General features: G+C 38.0%; 1 protein-coding gene across 1 annotated transcript in view; it reads left to right on the top strand.

Annotated features, from left to right (window-relative positions):
* The window catches only part of LOC127435251 (ELKS/Rab6-interacting/CAST family member 1-like), a 294247-nt gene that overhangs the window by 82100 nt on the left and 195974 nt on the right, over positions 1-16173 (top strand). The window contains exon 13 of the mRNA XM_051688552.1: positions 11086-11221. Within this exon, the coding sequence (XP_051544512.1) occupies positions 11086-11221 (136 nt within the window). The remainder of the gene's footprint in view (positions 1-11085; positions 11222-16173) is intronic.

Below are 16173 nucleotides of genomic sequence, written 5' to 3'. Positions count from 1 at the left end.
ATCCGTGTCATTCTGAAATGAATTTTCCCCAGTGTTACGCATTTGCTTCTGAGTTCCAGGGCCTCTTGATTTAGTCTACAAATGTCTGACAATAAATGTGATGTGTGCTGGTCCCTGAAGTATGGATGCCTTCTGCCTTCTCTTTCTCTTCTTGTTCTCTGTAATTTTTTTTCTCTTTTGCTTTTTGTCTCATTCTCCTTCTGCTTCTATCTATCTCTATCTCTCCTTCTCATTCCCTTTTTCACTACTTTTTTCTCTTTTTCTTGTCTTATTGTCTCTGACTCAATGTTTGTTCTTTCTGTCTCATTTTCTTTCTCTGTCTCATTCTATCTCGTTTTCTTTTTTTAATTCTGTCTCATTCTTCACGTAGTTCTGTCTCGTTCTCTTTCGGTGTCTAGCTCTGTCTCATTCTCTGTTTCATTCTCTTTCTCTCTCATTCTCTATTTCTTTATCTCATTCTGTCACATTCTTTCTCTGTACCATTTGGTCTCATTCTTTGTTTCATTCTTCCTTGTTGGCTTTCTGTCTCATTCTTTCTCTGTGCCATTCTTTCTCATTCTTTTTCTGTCTTATTATGTCTTCTTTTCTTTCTCTGTCTCGTTCTGTCTCATGCTTTCTCTGTACCATTCTGTTTCATTCTTTCTCTGTACTACTCTCATTCTTTTCCCATCTCATATCTCATTCTTTGTTTCATTCTGCCTTGTTCACTTTGCCTCATTCTGTCTCATGTCTAGTTCTCTTTCTGTACTATTCTGTCATGTTTTGTCTCATTATCTCTTGTTTCCATTTCATTCTGTCTTTCTCTGTCTCATTATGTCTCGTTCTTTCTGTTTCTTTTGACCTTGTTCACTTTGTCTCATTCCGTCTTGTTTTTTTTTTTGTTGTTTTTTTTAAATTGTTTTACTAGTTCTGTCTCATCCTCTTTGGTCTATCTAGTCTTAAACACTTTCACTGTGTCATTTTGTCTATTTCTGGCTCATTCTGTTCCATTCTCTTTCTCTGTTTAATTATGTCTCCTTTTCTTTCTTTATCATTCAGTCTCATTCACTTTCTCTGTCTCCTTTTCTTTCTCTGTCTTGTTCTGTCTCATTCTGTCTCTTTTTCTCATGCTGTTTTTGCAGCGTTTTGTAATCTGTCCCTCTCTTTTTCCTATGTCTTCCACCTCCCCTGCATCCTTATTTTTGTCTGCTGCTTTTTTTCCTTCCAAATAGAGATGCAGAGGGCTGTATTTCTTTACTGTGCTCATTATTGTGGTTGGCTGTTCTGCTGTGGTCTAGTGTCAGTTCCTTCGACAGGTGAAGGCCACAGTACCGCACAGACAGGGAGGTCTGTTTCTCTGGGCCTACCGATGCATGCATTCGATACGCCCGGCTTGGAGAACACCTCTGAATGCCTCTGTGTGCTTTCCAGTTAGGTTTGGCTGGCTTTGCTTCAGGGCCGGCCACATGATTAACTAGATTAGTCAAGGGTTGGAGGGAATCATCCCAAAAGACCCCGTACCATGCACCATGTATTGGATGGAAGTTTTTGTGCAGGACGGAACGAGCAGTGGGGACACCCCAACGTGTACCTGACCAGAAATTTTTCTCTTGGCAGCCTTAGAAGCCAAAACATATTAGCCTTGAAAAGTTAGTGCAAACCACAGATGGAACTGTGAAAATGAGCCACGCTATCGCATTGCGCTCTGACTGAGCAGCTCTGGCCAGCTCTCCTCCACCTGCTGCTAGAGAAATGACCACAGACAGCGAAGGATCCACATTTCCTGCAAAGAATCCACATTTCCTGCCTTTTATTAGTCCTGAGCTCAAAAACGTATCCTGAACAACGGGATTGAAATATCTGGCCAATGTAAATACATAGAGGACAGTAAAGGATGACTTTGAAAGGGATGAGGAATGATATAAACATGCACATTTAAACATTTAGTAAGCAATCCTTAGATAGCTTGTCTTTTGGTCAAACAGGTCATGGCTGTGATAAACAGAAAAGTTTCTGTCCTAAGTTGACCCCTTGCTATTTATTCAGTTTTTAGACTGTTAGTTTAAGCACACTTATGTGCAATTCTGTCAGCTCACTTGAGATAAAAATAATTATATCAAAAAGGCTTTGATGAAAATGCTGCCCTGTAACCATTTCCAGTTTTGTGTCTTGCGCAGGCTACTCGTAAACACACATGGGCTTGGAGACATAAGAAGTCTTTCTGTTTTATACCCAGAACTCCTCTTAATGCTGTGATGGATTTATTTCTTCAACATTGATTTCCGTGAGCATTTATTTCAAAATCGCACCCAATTTTACTATTGGGTCTCGTTTTATTTTATTACATGTCAGGTACTATTGAATCTTGGAATAATGTTTTCTTTAATGCCCGCGGGGCCTTATTTCTCTAGTTAAGTGACCACAGAACGTAATTGTTTAGAAATGTAGTTTCATATTATTTTGGGAAAGGAAATGTTGAAAGAGCAAATGTTTTATACAAAGTCATTTTGAGAACTTGCACATAAGAGGTGTTCCATTCATCTGTGGGTTGCTTTGTTTTAGTTTGCTTTCAAATTAATCAGTGATGACCTTTCAGTGATGGCCATTGAAAAAATTGTTTGCTTTTGCCCTGGACATATGCCATGTCTTAGTCATGGGTTTGGGATGTCTGCAAGGACATGTCCATCCCTGAGGCGTAATTTGGCAAAACCGGAAGGACTAACACCAACTCAAGTGTTTGTTTCTTGAGAGGTGTTTACTAGATGTAAGTTTCAAAGGCTTCATTATGCAGAAGTTTAAAACATCTTGATAGTAGAAAGTTAACAGACTCTGTTCTGATGTTTGCTCACGCTTCAGCCAATATTTCGAATTTCAAAGCGCTTTCAAGCTTTACCCTGTAAACATTGCCTGAAGCTCTCTTGAATTATTAATTTTGAGATCTGGACCAAAATAATGAATGCATACTTTTGATAACATTCCAGAGTTTGAGGACCGTGAAAATAAGATTAATTAAAAAGCATTATGTTAGACTGTAATGTTGAAGAATTGTCTTCAAAGTAAACACAAAGGTTTAACTTTATGGGCATGCTTCTATTAACCTGTGTGTGTTTTTTGAATATATGTGTATATACAGTTGTGCTCAAAAGTTTGCATACCCTTGGAGAATTGGTAATATTTGTACCATTTTTAAAGAAAACAGGAGTGAGCAGGCAAAACACATTTCTTTTATTTCTTATGGGATTCATATTCAACTGTAGGTTATAACAGAATGGCACAATCATAAAACAAAACATGGCAACAAAGAAAAAAATGAAATTACCCCTGTTCAAAAGTCTGCATACCCTTAGTTCTTAATACTGTGTATTGCCACCTTTAGCATCAATGACAGCGTGCAGTCTTTTGTAATAGTTGTCTATGAGGCCCCAAATTCTTGTAGGTGATATAGCTGCCCATTCGTCTTGGCAAAATGCCTCCAGGTCATGCAGAGTCTTTGGTCGTCTTGCATGAACCGCACGTTTGAGATCTCCCTAGAGTGGCTCGAGGAGACTGTGATGGCCACTCCAGAACCTTCACCTTTTTCTGCTGTAACCACTGGAGGGTCAACTTGGCCTTGTGCTTAGAGTCATTGTCATGCTGGAAAGTCCAAGAATGTCTCATGTGCAGCTTTCGTGCAGAAGAATGCAAATTGTCTGCCATTATTTTCTGATAACATGCTGCATTCATCTTACCATCAGTTTTCACAAGATTCCCCTTGCCTTTAGAGCTCACCCCCCCCCCCCCCAAACATTAATGAGCCACCACCATGCTTCACAGTGGGGATGGTATTCTTTTCACTGTAGGCCTTGTTGACCCCTCTCCAAACATAGCGCTTATGGTTGTGACCATAAAGCTCTATTTTGGTCTCGTCACTACAAATTACAGTGTGCCAGAAGCTGTGAGACATGTCAAGGTGTTGTCATTTGTGGAATTGGCACAGTAAAGGTTTCTTTCTGGCAACTCGACCATGCAGCTAATTTTTGTTGAAGTATCGTCGTATTGTGCTCCTTGAAACAACCACACCATCTTTTTCCAGAGCAGCCTGTATTTCTCCTGAGGTTACCTGTGGGTTTTTCTTTGTATCCCGAACAATTCTTCTGGCAGCTGTGGCTGAAATCTTTCTTGGTCTACCTGACCTTGGCTTGGTATCAAGAGATCCCCGAATTTTCCACTTCTTAATAAGTGATTGAACAGTACTGACTGGCATTTTCAAGGCTTTGGATATCTTTTTATATCCTTTTCCATCTTTATAAAGTTCCATTACCTTGTTACGCAGGTCTTTTGACAGTTCTTTTCTGCTCCCATTGGCTCAGTATCTAGCCTGCTCAGTGCATCCATGTGAGAGCTAACAAACTCATTGACTATTTATACACAGACACTAATTGCAATTTAAAAAGCCACAGGTGTGGGAAATTAACCTTTAATTGCCATTTAAACCTGTGTGTGTCACCTTGTGTGTCTGTAACCAGGCCAAACATTCAAGGGTATGTAAACTTTTGATCAGGGCCATTTGGGTGATTTCTGTTATCATAATGATTTAAAAAGGAGCCAAACAACTATGTGATGATAAATGGCTATCATATGATCACTATCCTTAAATAAAAGACAGCTTTTTTGCATGATCAGTCATATTTTCAAAATCAATTTCACAATTTGCAAACTTTTGAGCACAACTGTATATACAGTGCAATCAAAATTATTCAACCCCCCTGACCAGCAATACGTTCTGGTGATGTGAATTAAAACACATCAACTAAAACCTCACAATACACATTTGAGTGATTTTGAGAACAAATAGTTCAGTTTACCCAAATTTTTTAGTAAAAAATAACTAATTCTCTCCACAAATGTCATGTCAAAAATACTGTATTCAACCCCCAAATTCAATCATTTGTGGAGCTTCCTTTACCTAATTTTTAACACATTTTTCATGAGCAAAAGCTTCCAGTTCATTGACATTATTTGGTTTCTGTGCTGCCACTGCTTCCTTGAAATCCCAACAAAGATTTGCAATGGGATTTTAATGATGGACTGAAAGGACCATTCAAGACATTCCATGACCCATCCTTGAACCAGATTTTGGACAGCTTGGATGTATCCTTGGTGTTATTGTCTTGCTGGAAAGTTACACACTTTACAATTTACACACTGAAGGCATCACATTTTTGCCAAAATGGCCTGATACCTGAAAGAATCAATGGTGTCGGTCACATAGTCAGGATAGCCATTTCCTGCAGCCTCAAAACACTCCCATAACAGGACTGACCCACCTCCATCCTTGACTATGGGGATAGTGTCGTTCTTGTCATAACCTTGCCTTTCTTACTCCAGACATACTGCTGACCCATGGGTCTAAAACTAATTTTCAGTTTAGTGTCATACGTATATAAAACCTTCTTCCAGGACTCAACACTTATTTCCAAATTCCTTCTTGAATATTCAAGTCAACATTTCCTTGGTGAAGTTTTGCTTTCTTCCACACCCAAGAAGGTTGCTGTTGTACCATATTTTAAAAATGTTTGAATGGTGCTGCCAGCTTTGTCTATTGGAAATTTAAGTGCCTTGGAAATGTACTTTTAGCCATGACCTTTCTTGTGAAATGAAATAATCTCCTCTATTAGCTTTTGTGACAGCTTATTTTTAATTGCATTTTTTGCATAGAAATACATTTTTGCTTACACACTAAACTTAAATTTGAAAACTTAATTGACATTTTAGAGTGATGGCTTAATTTTGTTTTAAAACAATTACTTGTGTAGCCTTACATATTTAAGAAACAGCTACATGCAATAGGGGTTGAATAATTATGACATGGCTGTATTTAAAAAAAATCTTGCTATTTAGAAATATTATGGTGAGCTTTTCTGATGACCCAGAATTTTTAAACATTACATCTATATCAGTTGAGTGACACATTCAGAGTCAAATATATATTCACAATATGACTTTGAATGTGCCATTCAACTGATATAGATGTGGGGGGGGGGGTTGAACAATTTTGATTGCAACTATATGTATAGTTGAAACACTCATTCTTTATTATAATTTTTTTTTCTTTTTTTTTTTTTTTTCACATTTTAGAATAATAGTAAAGTCATCAAAACTATGGAATAACAGAAATGGAACTATGGGAATTATGTTGTGACTAAACAAAATCCAAAATAAATCAAAACTGTGTTATATTTTAGCATCTTCAAAGTAGTCACCCTTTGCCTAGAATTTGCAGACATGTACTCTTGATATTTTCTCAACCAACTTCTTGAGGTATCACCCTGGGATGCTTTTTAACAGTACTGAAGGAGTTCCCAACTATGTTGGGCACTTATTGGCTGCTTTTCTTTATTATTTGGTCCAAGTCATAAATTTCAAAAACTCATTTTTCATTTTATTTTATTTTTTTTATTATATTTTAGTTTTATAATGAAATAAATTAATATGCTGGCACAATTATATTTTTGTCTACAAAACTAATTTCAAAACTTTTAACCGGGTGTGTGTGTGTGTGTGTGTGTGTGTGTGTGTGTATATATATATATATATATATATATATATATATATACATACACAGAGAGAGAGAGAGAGAGAGAGAGATGATGATGAGTCAAATCATTATGACCACCTGCTTAATATGCTGTTGGTTCTCCGCATGCCGCCAAAACAGCGCAGACCTGCCGAGGTATGGAGGTATGGTGTTCTGTGCTATCTGGCACCAAGACATTAGCAGCATCCTTCAAGTCCTGTAAGTTGCGAGCTGGTGCCGCCGTAGATTGGACTTGTTGGTCAGCACATCCCACAGATGCTCAATCGGATTTATATCTGGGGAATTTGGAGGCCAGGGTAACACCTTGATCTCTATATCATGTTCCTCAAACCATTCCCGAACAATATGTGCAGTGTGGCAGGGCGCATTATCCTAGTAAAAGAGGCCACTGCCATCAGGGAATACCATTGCCATGAAGGGGTGTACCTTGTCTGCAACGATGTGTAGGTAGGTGGCACGTGTCAAATTGACATCCACATGAATGACCGGACCCAGGGTTTCCCAGCAGAACATTGCCCAGTGCATCACACTCCCTCCACCGGCTTGTCGTCTTCCCACAGTGCATCCTGGTGCCATCACTTCCCCAAGTAAATGGCGCACACGTACACGACCGTCCACGTGAAAGAAAACGGTACTCATCAGACCAGGTGACCTTCTTCCACTGCTCCAAGGTCCATTGTAGGCTCTTTTGACGATGGACGGGTCATCATGGACACTCTGACCGGTCTGTGGCTACGCAGCCCCATTCGCAGCAGGGTGGGATGCACTGTGTGATGCCACACCAATATTCGATTAAAGTTTTCCTGGTGTTAAAAATTTGGGCACTAAATAGGTTTTTTACTTCAGAGAGAAGGAAGATGGCAATGGGTTTTGCTTGTGATCCACATGTTTTATTTTGAGACAAGGAAAATGTACATACTGGAAAAGATTAAATAAAGAAGGCACTCTCTCTGGCCTTATGGGTTCTCTACCCTTGCAGTCTGGCAACTCTGCTTAATTCAGTTCATTATACAGAGATGTTTCCATTATGATTGTGTGTGTGGTTGCCCACTGTGTTAACAGAAGTGTGAGCTTTTCCCTTGTTTTTTTCCCTCTTGTTTTCTCTATTTAGATCGATGCACTTGTTTGCTAAGTGACAGAAAGTGAAGACACAAATATTAGAAGACTTTTCATCATCTTCATGGTTTGTCGTATGCCCCTGTGCTATCTGTAGATTAGTGTTTCCCAGCCCCCCAAAACATCATATTGTTATTTATTTCTATATTGTTGAAGTTATTTGTGTATATATGTCTCTTTGACCCAGAAACATGTTTTGAGTTTTATGCACTAAAATAGAAAGGAAAGCCTCTGTAAATAAAATTTATGTATCTCAGTAATGGTTGAAATAGAAATAGTTACATAATTAGAAAGTCAAAACTTTCCTTTTAACTCGAATGCACAAAACTCTAAATGGGTTTGTTTTTTTGGTCTAAGTGGGCCAAATATTTGTATTTATATTCATTTTTTCTTACAGATGTCATTCAGTCTGTCTGCTTACATTCTCTATCATTTTGATTGTGTGTTTTTTTTTTTATTTTTATATTTGTTATATTTTTGGCCTTTTTACCACTTTAATGGATAGGGAAAGTGAGAGAGGGCAGGAAATGGGGACAGGATTGGGAAATGTTGTGAGCCATATTCAAACTTACATTGCCCAGATTAACACCATGTTCATGTGATAACTGCTAGGCTTGGCTTCGATGCTAATTGTTTTTAAAATTATAAATAATGCCATTGGTTCACTGTATATTGATAAGCTTTAGTAGGGCTGCATTTATGGTCCAGTTAAGAAATCTTTTCAGTATTTAATTTCACCAGATGTTATAATCAGTGAGGAGTTCTATAGAAATCTTTTTGAATAAGAATGAGTGTGGCGATTAGCTATTAATATCAGCCCAACAAATAATAAAGTGCATCGGGCTTGTCCCTTTCCTCCAAGTTTAAAAAAAAATTATTTTGTGCCGTTGAATACACATAGAAAATACTTTAGTGACCGGTGAATTAGATCGGAGTCAGATGTTGCCGTTCCTCTATTGTAATCAAAGTGTTACCTCCGTGAACTCTACAGAATGGGGTTACCTATCCCATCACATCAGGCCTCAAATGGAGACATATAAACATATAATCAAAACCCTGAATAAAGGCCTGGCGTGCAAAACATAAAAACAGTCAGCTGTTTATTGGAAATGTAGTGGAGCCAAGCAGATGGCTTGGCCTCTTCTGGAAACACCAAATAGGAACATTCCAGTGTATTTATGACCTGTTACACATACTCCCTTGTGCACACACACACACACACACACACAAAGACACAACGTCTTTCTTTTTGCTTTGTTATAAAATATAGGATTGGATGTTGTTTATGTTATCTTCAAGATGGTATTTTGACAGCACAGCATTTTGCTGATGTTTCCAGAACCAGGTTCAGCATGAAACATTATTTGTAGCCCTTTATTATATCCTTTGATAGCTGTCAATTTGAACTGTTCTGTAATTAGTACCTACGCAGAGTGCTGAGCCATGGACCTACTGTGTATTTGTTATAGAGATATCAGCCTCAAACTCAAACGTAGAGACCTAAATTCAGTTTGTGTTTGCCTAAATTAATTACTCTAATAAATATTGCTTAGAGCAGTAGGTGTAATAGTAGTAGGCTTTCTCTCTTCGTCATCTACAGTCTGTCAACATGCCTTGCAATTCTGCATGGCTATGCGCTATGGTGTCACATCCAAGAGACACGCATTCCTTCTGTATGGCCCGGCCCGGTACAGTAAAGAGAAAAAGAAAACCCTGGGAACTTTCAAAAAAATATAATTTGACTAATACCAAAAATTTGCACTTTCACTAAAAGTAATTTAATTCCTAATATCAAGAATTACCATTTTAACATAAAATTTTTGACAATTTTAATTCATATCTTGCATGTGGTTAAATGTCGAAAGTTCTTGCGATATAGGCTAACCCAGACTTTATGTATTGCAGCTGCTAGCTGATGAATGTACAGATAGATTTGTGCTGGTACAGATGGAATGCAACTAGAGCCAGAAGACTGTGGCTTTACTCTGGTACTTAAACACAGAGACTCCACAGTGCTCGGACGACTCATCTAGAAGACTGATCAGGTGCTAATGGCATAGTGGCTTGGCTCGCTTTCTCCAAGCCTTGTTCAGCATCACCTTGCTTCAGCGTAGACTCTCTGGAAGCTCCCCCGACATGTTTATGCTGCAGAATTTGGTTTTGGACTGCTTTTCAACCAGATCGCTATTCACACTTCTCAGGGAGCACCTTGGTGCCGCTTTCCTGGCATTCACAGACGTGGCTTGTCATATCCCATTAGCCCCTATAATAATTCTTCCATTACCTTCCCGTATTGTGTGTCTTGGGTACTGCTTTGTGGTGTCAAGAGGAGATGGGGGAGGTCGTTCCAGAAAGCAGTGTTATTATTCATTTAAAGACATTGGTGTTGGCGTAGTCGGTGCTACATCTGTTCTGCAGGGTATGTGATGGCTGAGGCACACTTTTTTTTTTTTTTTTTGATCATGTCAAGATGGTTACTGGTAACCGATCCTATCTGCCACGCTGTCAGTGCGCAATCCAGTCATGATGGCCATATAAACAGAAAAACTTGCACAACAGACGTGCATTCTGACCCTCGTGGAGACAAAATGACCGCGGAATCTGGGCCTGTTTGTTACGACATTGCTCAAACTAAATCTGCTAAAATGTTCATATTTATTTTTGTATTCCTTTTTGCTATTGCTTTGTGTTCCTGCAGGTTTTCATACCACAGCAAAGAGAGAAGGGTGTGGTTTTGTGGTGGATAATGAGAAAAATCCCAGAGCTATGCAAACATACTGCCTTTCGTTTGCAACACAGCTTGATGCGCCGAGATCGCTGCTGATCCCTTTTGTTATCATTTATGATAAGCTAGATGGCTTTTGGCTCCTCTCATTGGCCCTGCTGTTCATACTTGACTGTGTGTACAATATGAGTGTGAAAAAGAATAAATTGTAGAACTTAATCTTGAGATTAATGCTTTTGAAACTGAATGAAGATATTTATTATTATATCTGTTGATTGTTAAAATTAGTTATGTTGAAGGTTGTATGTTTTGAGATAGCTACCAGTGTCGGGCTATGTTTGGAATGGATTACTAGTGATCTGCTTTCTGCAATCTGAAATTCTGTGAAATCAATTTAAACATTTTAAATAAATGAACATGCTAGAGAAGTGGTATCTGTAGAACTTTGTGAGAGGGTGTTCGAATTTTCCATATTGCGAACAGCATACTACTTTCTTTCAAAACTACTATATAATACCTTTTCAACATACCATTATTTATAAAAGAGATTGGTGTATTTAAATGCATAATTCATCATGTTTATTATCTTTTCTCTCTCCCCCATATTTTCTGCAGCATATCTATTATTAATTCCCCTCAGTGTCCATCTGTGCATGTCTGACTGAAGTCTGTTGGTGTGTTCCTGTAGGCATATGAAAGACCAAAGCAAGAAAGTGGCTAACCTGAAGCACAAGGAGCAGGTGGAGAAAAACAAGAATGCTCAGCTTTTGGAAGAGGCTCGGAAAAGAGAGGATAACATCAACGAGAGCTCTCAACAGGTCAAGGTAAAATACAAATGATGTTTGATATATAGGCAGGTGATTAAATACTTTTGAAAAGTTGACTTGTACTGTGGTGTAACATGCAGTACTCATCTAAAAAGATAATTTTGCTAACTCTTTATGCATGCAGCTTTTATGACCTCGTTAATGAGACTACATGAATATTTAAAATTAATTTGTCACACCACAGGACCATTTCAAACTAGTGAAGGCAGAAAGGTGATTAAAAATGATGAAAAACTTACAAAAAGTTTGTTGACTAGTTACAGCCCTTAAAAGATACACTTTCCCTTATACAGTATGTTAATACAAATTTCACTGCAAAACCTTGATGCTGATACAGTATAAAAGCCATTGACTATGTTATGCATCAACCACCTATGTTTGAATCTCAGAGTGAATCCTAGTGGCTTCATGTCAAAATAAAAGTTTTACTAATTTTGTTTTCTTGTTTTTTTACCATATTGACATTTAAAAAAATATATAATAGACTTAATATCCTATGTCATTTTACTTCTCAAGTAAAAAATATTTTTTTATTGGAAAACAAAACAAAAATAGTAAGAAAGTGATTTTTTTTGCAGTAATGTCATGGAGTTTACTGGTTTTGCACATGGAATGAGTGCTGGGTAGTAACAGGTTACATGTAACCTGGATTATGTAATCAGATTACAAAATTGTGTATTACATAAAATTTTGTAATGCACATAATCAGACTACAGTTAAATTTGAATGGATTACATGATTACATTCTTGATTGCATTTCCAATTAGCCAACGGCAATAACTAGTGTGTAATTTACTGATTATGCTCCTAATTTTTAAAAGAGCAGTCTGAGCCAGAGCCTGAACCTAGAATATGTTTGATATGCCTAGCCAGGTAGAACTACAAACATTACGTTACTCATATACATTAAAACCTATAGAAATAACTTGACTTTCAAATGGAAATGGGGGGAAAATAACTGAGCAATGCAATCTTTGCCTTTCCAAAATTATATTAATTGAAAAATACCCCACATACAATCATACAAACATACAAAAGCACTTGGAGGTTCTGTATATGTTATCTGAAAATATGTTCTCTATATGTAAAATATTTTAATAATTACTCTGTGTATCACGCACAGTAGCTATGTGTGCATGTAGCTTCCAGAATTGATACACTGCATTGAAAGTGCTTAACACAATGTGGGCATTTGGTTTCTGTTTTAAATAATTCCAAGCTGTTTGTATTTACACCCTGCTTCGAAATAATGCTTCAATTGTTTTAAAAAAAGACTTCGTCCACCTGCCTATAATTCTAGACACTCTTCTGTAAAACCACATGTTGCAAAAAAATAAAAAAAATTCAGAGGTGCCAGTCACATGAAACTTTGTTCTTTTGCATCATGCATTGAGTAAACCAAAAGTAATCAGATTAGATTACCTAAAAGTCTAATCTAAAATATTACATTACTCATTATAATTTGTCATGCAATTTGTAATACCAGATTACATTTCAGAAGTAATCTACCCAGCACTGCATGTAACCACTCAAATCTCACGAGAACAGTGGCTTTTATATTCCTTAAATTAAAATTTAAGCTATAATGATGCCCGTCAACCTTTTAGAGGCTCACAATCACAAAAAAGCCAATAATTATTCACAATAGCTCAAATCTCTGTGTAATGCTTAAAGGTTTTTCTCTTGCACTGCCAAAGTAACATCTATTTTAAAGCACTTCGTCTTCCCTTATTATATAAGTTTGGATGTCTGCTTTGGTTCCTCATTTGAGAATCGCTGGGATTCTTCTCAGGTAAAGAGCCATCTCATGTTTCCCTCTCCCAAACCACATTCACGTACATCCTGACCTCGTGTCCTCCTCCCATTGTGATCTTTGGATTTTGGGAAAAGAGAAAAGGAGTGAACGGATAAGAGATGAAATAAGACACGGATGAAAATGATTGTTCAGTGCAACCACAGGGGCTTTTTTTTTTGCGTAAATGATGGCTCCACAGTATTGAAGCAGAAAAGCCAGCATCAGTATCCAGGTATCATTGAGTTAACCAACTCGAGCTGTTGCAAACACAAACTACCTCATCTAGGCTGATGTAACTGTCATCATATTGACTATTTTCGCTTCAATTTGACAGGGGTTGAGACATAGAGAAATCAGCAGAGGACGGTGGTCTGTGGTGGCTGTTTTTGGCTTCCAGCAAGGGTCAGACACAAAAGCCAGAGTCAGCAGTTAATGTCTGTGAGAATCACTGTGCGAAAAGTCCCAGTTTTTATGGAGGGACTGTTTTTACTCTTTGCCTTTGACCTCTGGACAACAATGCCACAGTGGCCCTCGCTTTGTTGTGGTTTCTGTGTTTTCTCTGGCCTGCCGGTTTGTTCTTTCGATCATTATCCTTTTCATGTGTCATGTGTTCACTGTTTTGATTTGAGTTCATACACTTTATTTTTGACAGCGAGATTGATGTGCTTTTGGACATCAACCTGTGGTACCGGGCGACTGTTGTGTCAGTGTGTGCATGTGCATGAGTACGTGGTGCGGTCAGCGAGAGCTCATTTATGACTGCAGGGGCCCCAGGCTCCTCTTTGGGGTCATGTTGCCATGAGCCCAGATTGTGGCTTTCTCTCCCCCATTCGATGAACCCTGATGCGGCTGCAACTTTGGCTTTGTCTAGGATAGATGCTGGAAGCGGCGACAGACCATCAACCATCACCTCCCCCCAAAGGCACGTCATGTTCCAGCATTGAGGCCTTACTCTGAACTAATCTCCACACGCTGTTGGATATATCAGGGGTGTTTGGAAAGGAAACCGATTGGTATGGTTACACTGGTCTCTGTCCAAATGGTTGGTAAGAGAGGTCATCCCAGGAGACAATTTAGGTGGCCACAGAGCAATCCTCTTTCTCAGCATAGCACTGACCCTGCACTAAAAGTGAATGCAATTTCTTCTCAATCAATTAAGAAGGTTTCCATTTGGATCACAGGGGTGGGATGTGTGGTGGTCGGTTGTGGAGAGTGCCAGAGTATATCCAGAACATATTCAGGACAGCAACTATTGACTTTGGAAGAAGTTTGATGGTCAAATGGAGTCTATACCTGGTTTTCTTCTATTTTCTTTGTTTCCTGCTGGTGCCATGATGCTTATTCCACATGATCAAACTTTGGTTTGATCTGATCAGTCCTCTAATGAGTGGTGCTTTCTAAAGCAAGCATGACTATTGCTATATTGAACTCTCTTGACTTGGAACCACCCAGAACACCCTAGCAACCTCAAATTAACATGCTAAAAGCACCCAAAACACGTTATCAACAACATAGCAACACCCTGACAATAACTCTAGCATTGTAATGGCGACTTTTGTTCGTGCACATTCAGATTTTTTTTTTTTTTTTTTTTTAATGAGTCAAAAAGAGAGTTCATTTTTGGGTAACCTTTAATCCAACCTTTTTCTGTAAACAATTATTCCTCATGTTGTTGCAAACCTGTAAGGGACAATAACTGTCATACTTTTTTACTACAGTGAATATTTGTAAGAGTAGGTTTATTTTTCAAGTCAATTTCTGCATAGCTACAATTGAAGTCTTGGCTACAAAATCTGTTATTGCCTATGCAAACAAGCTACAGTTCACTGAATATACAGCTTTTTGTGGGGCAGTTTCTCACTATGGAACCTGCCACTTAACCAATGGCTTAGGTTTCATGTTAACGTTGAAGCATGTTGGGGGAACATGTCCCCACCATCATATTCACCATAACAAAATGTATGCCTCTCTTTTAAGCTACACCTGCATTAAGTAGCCTATTATAAAAAAAAACAATTTTTGCAAAAATTTAAAAGTAAAACAATTATAAAGCTCAAAACCTTTCCTGAAACAACAAAAATGGAAAAGGTAACATACAAAAATATCAAAACATTGTTTTGAACAACAACTATTGTAATGTAAAACACATCTGACAACCTGCCCTCTATAAAAATGTGACAACATGCCCTGACATGATTTTAATGAAAAACACCTTTGTCCTAAAAGCACATTTAAACCTTTTGGGTAAAAATCTGCCTTCATAATAAAGTTTACCCTTTCCTTTATGTATGCCAGTGTGGTTTGATTTTATTCACTTGTTTACCCAAGAGCTATAACAAAAATATGATGATAGTGAAAACATACTTTGGAGGGTAAAATTCACAAACATTATTATAATTTAAGAGGATTTTGAGCTATTTGTTTGAAACCAACAAACAAAACCTCTGCTAGAGAAAATACACATTTGCAAATGTCCAAATCTTATCATTATTGAGATATACTGTTTATAGCCGTGTGACTTTGTGTAACTTTCCAGTGTGACAACTAGCCCCAGTCTCCCTGATCACTTTTTCTAATTTTGAAACACAAAATGAGATGTTAGGCAGAATGTTAGACTAGTCACCATTCACTTTTATTTTATTTGTCTTTTCTCCATACAAAGAAAGTGAATGGAGACTGAGACAGTCACCATTCTCTCTCCTTTTTTGTTCCATGGAACTAATAAAGTCAGATGGGTTTGGAACAACATGAGGGTGAGTAAATGATGACAGAATTTTCATTTTTGGACAAACTATCCTTTTAAGATTAGCTACTAGTTTCCATAGTATGAACACATGGGGCCCAGGCATCTCAAATTTGTGGAGAGACAACCCAGAGAATTGCTATGCAGAATCGCCACCCCACAATTGTGTGACATGAACCTCTTCTCAATCATCCCTCTCCTTTTTAATTCATATCTTTAGTCTGATAAAAATGAGACACTGGGTTTTATAGGCTTCCGCATTTTCATTTTCCGCCGGATACAGTGTTCCCTGACGTGTGATATGTACTGAATCATCAAGTTGCACCCCCTCTCCCGCTGATCAAATATCATCAGCTTGAAGAAATCAAGACTTTCGCTGGGAAATGGAGAGAAGCGGGATAAGGAAAGACA

Source organism: Myxocyprinus asiaticus, chromosome 45 (genome assembly GCF_019703515.2).
Source record: "Myxocyprinus asiaticus isolate MX2 ecotype Aquarium Trade chromosome 45, UBuf_Myxa_2, whole genome shotgun sequence".
NCBI classification, from domain to species: domain Eukaryota; kingdom Metazoa; phylum Chordata; class Actinopteri; order Cypriniformes; family Catostomidae; genus Myxocyprinus; species Myxocyprinus asiaticus.
The sequence above is the reverse complement of the archived record's forward strand: the minus strand, read 5'-3'. Positions and strand labels throughout refer to the sequence as shown.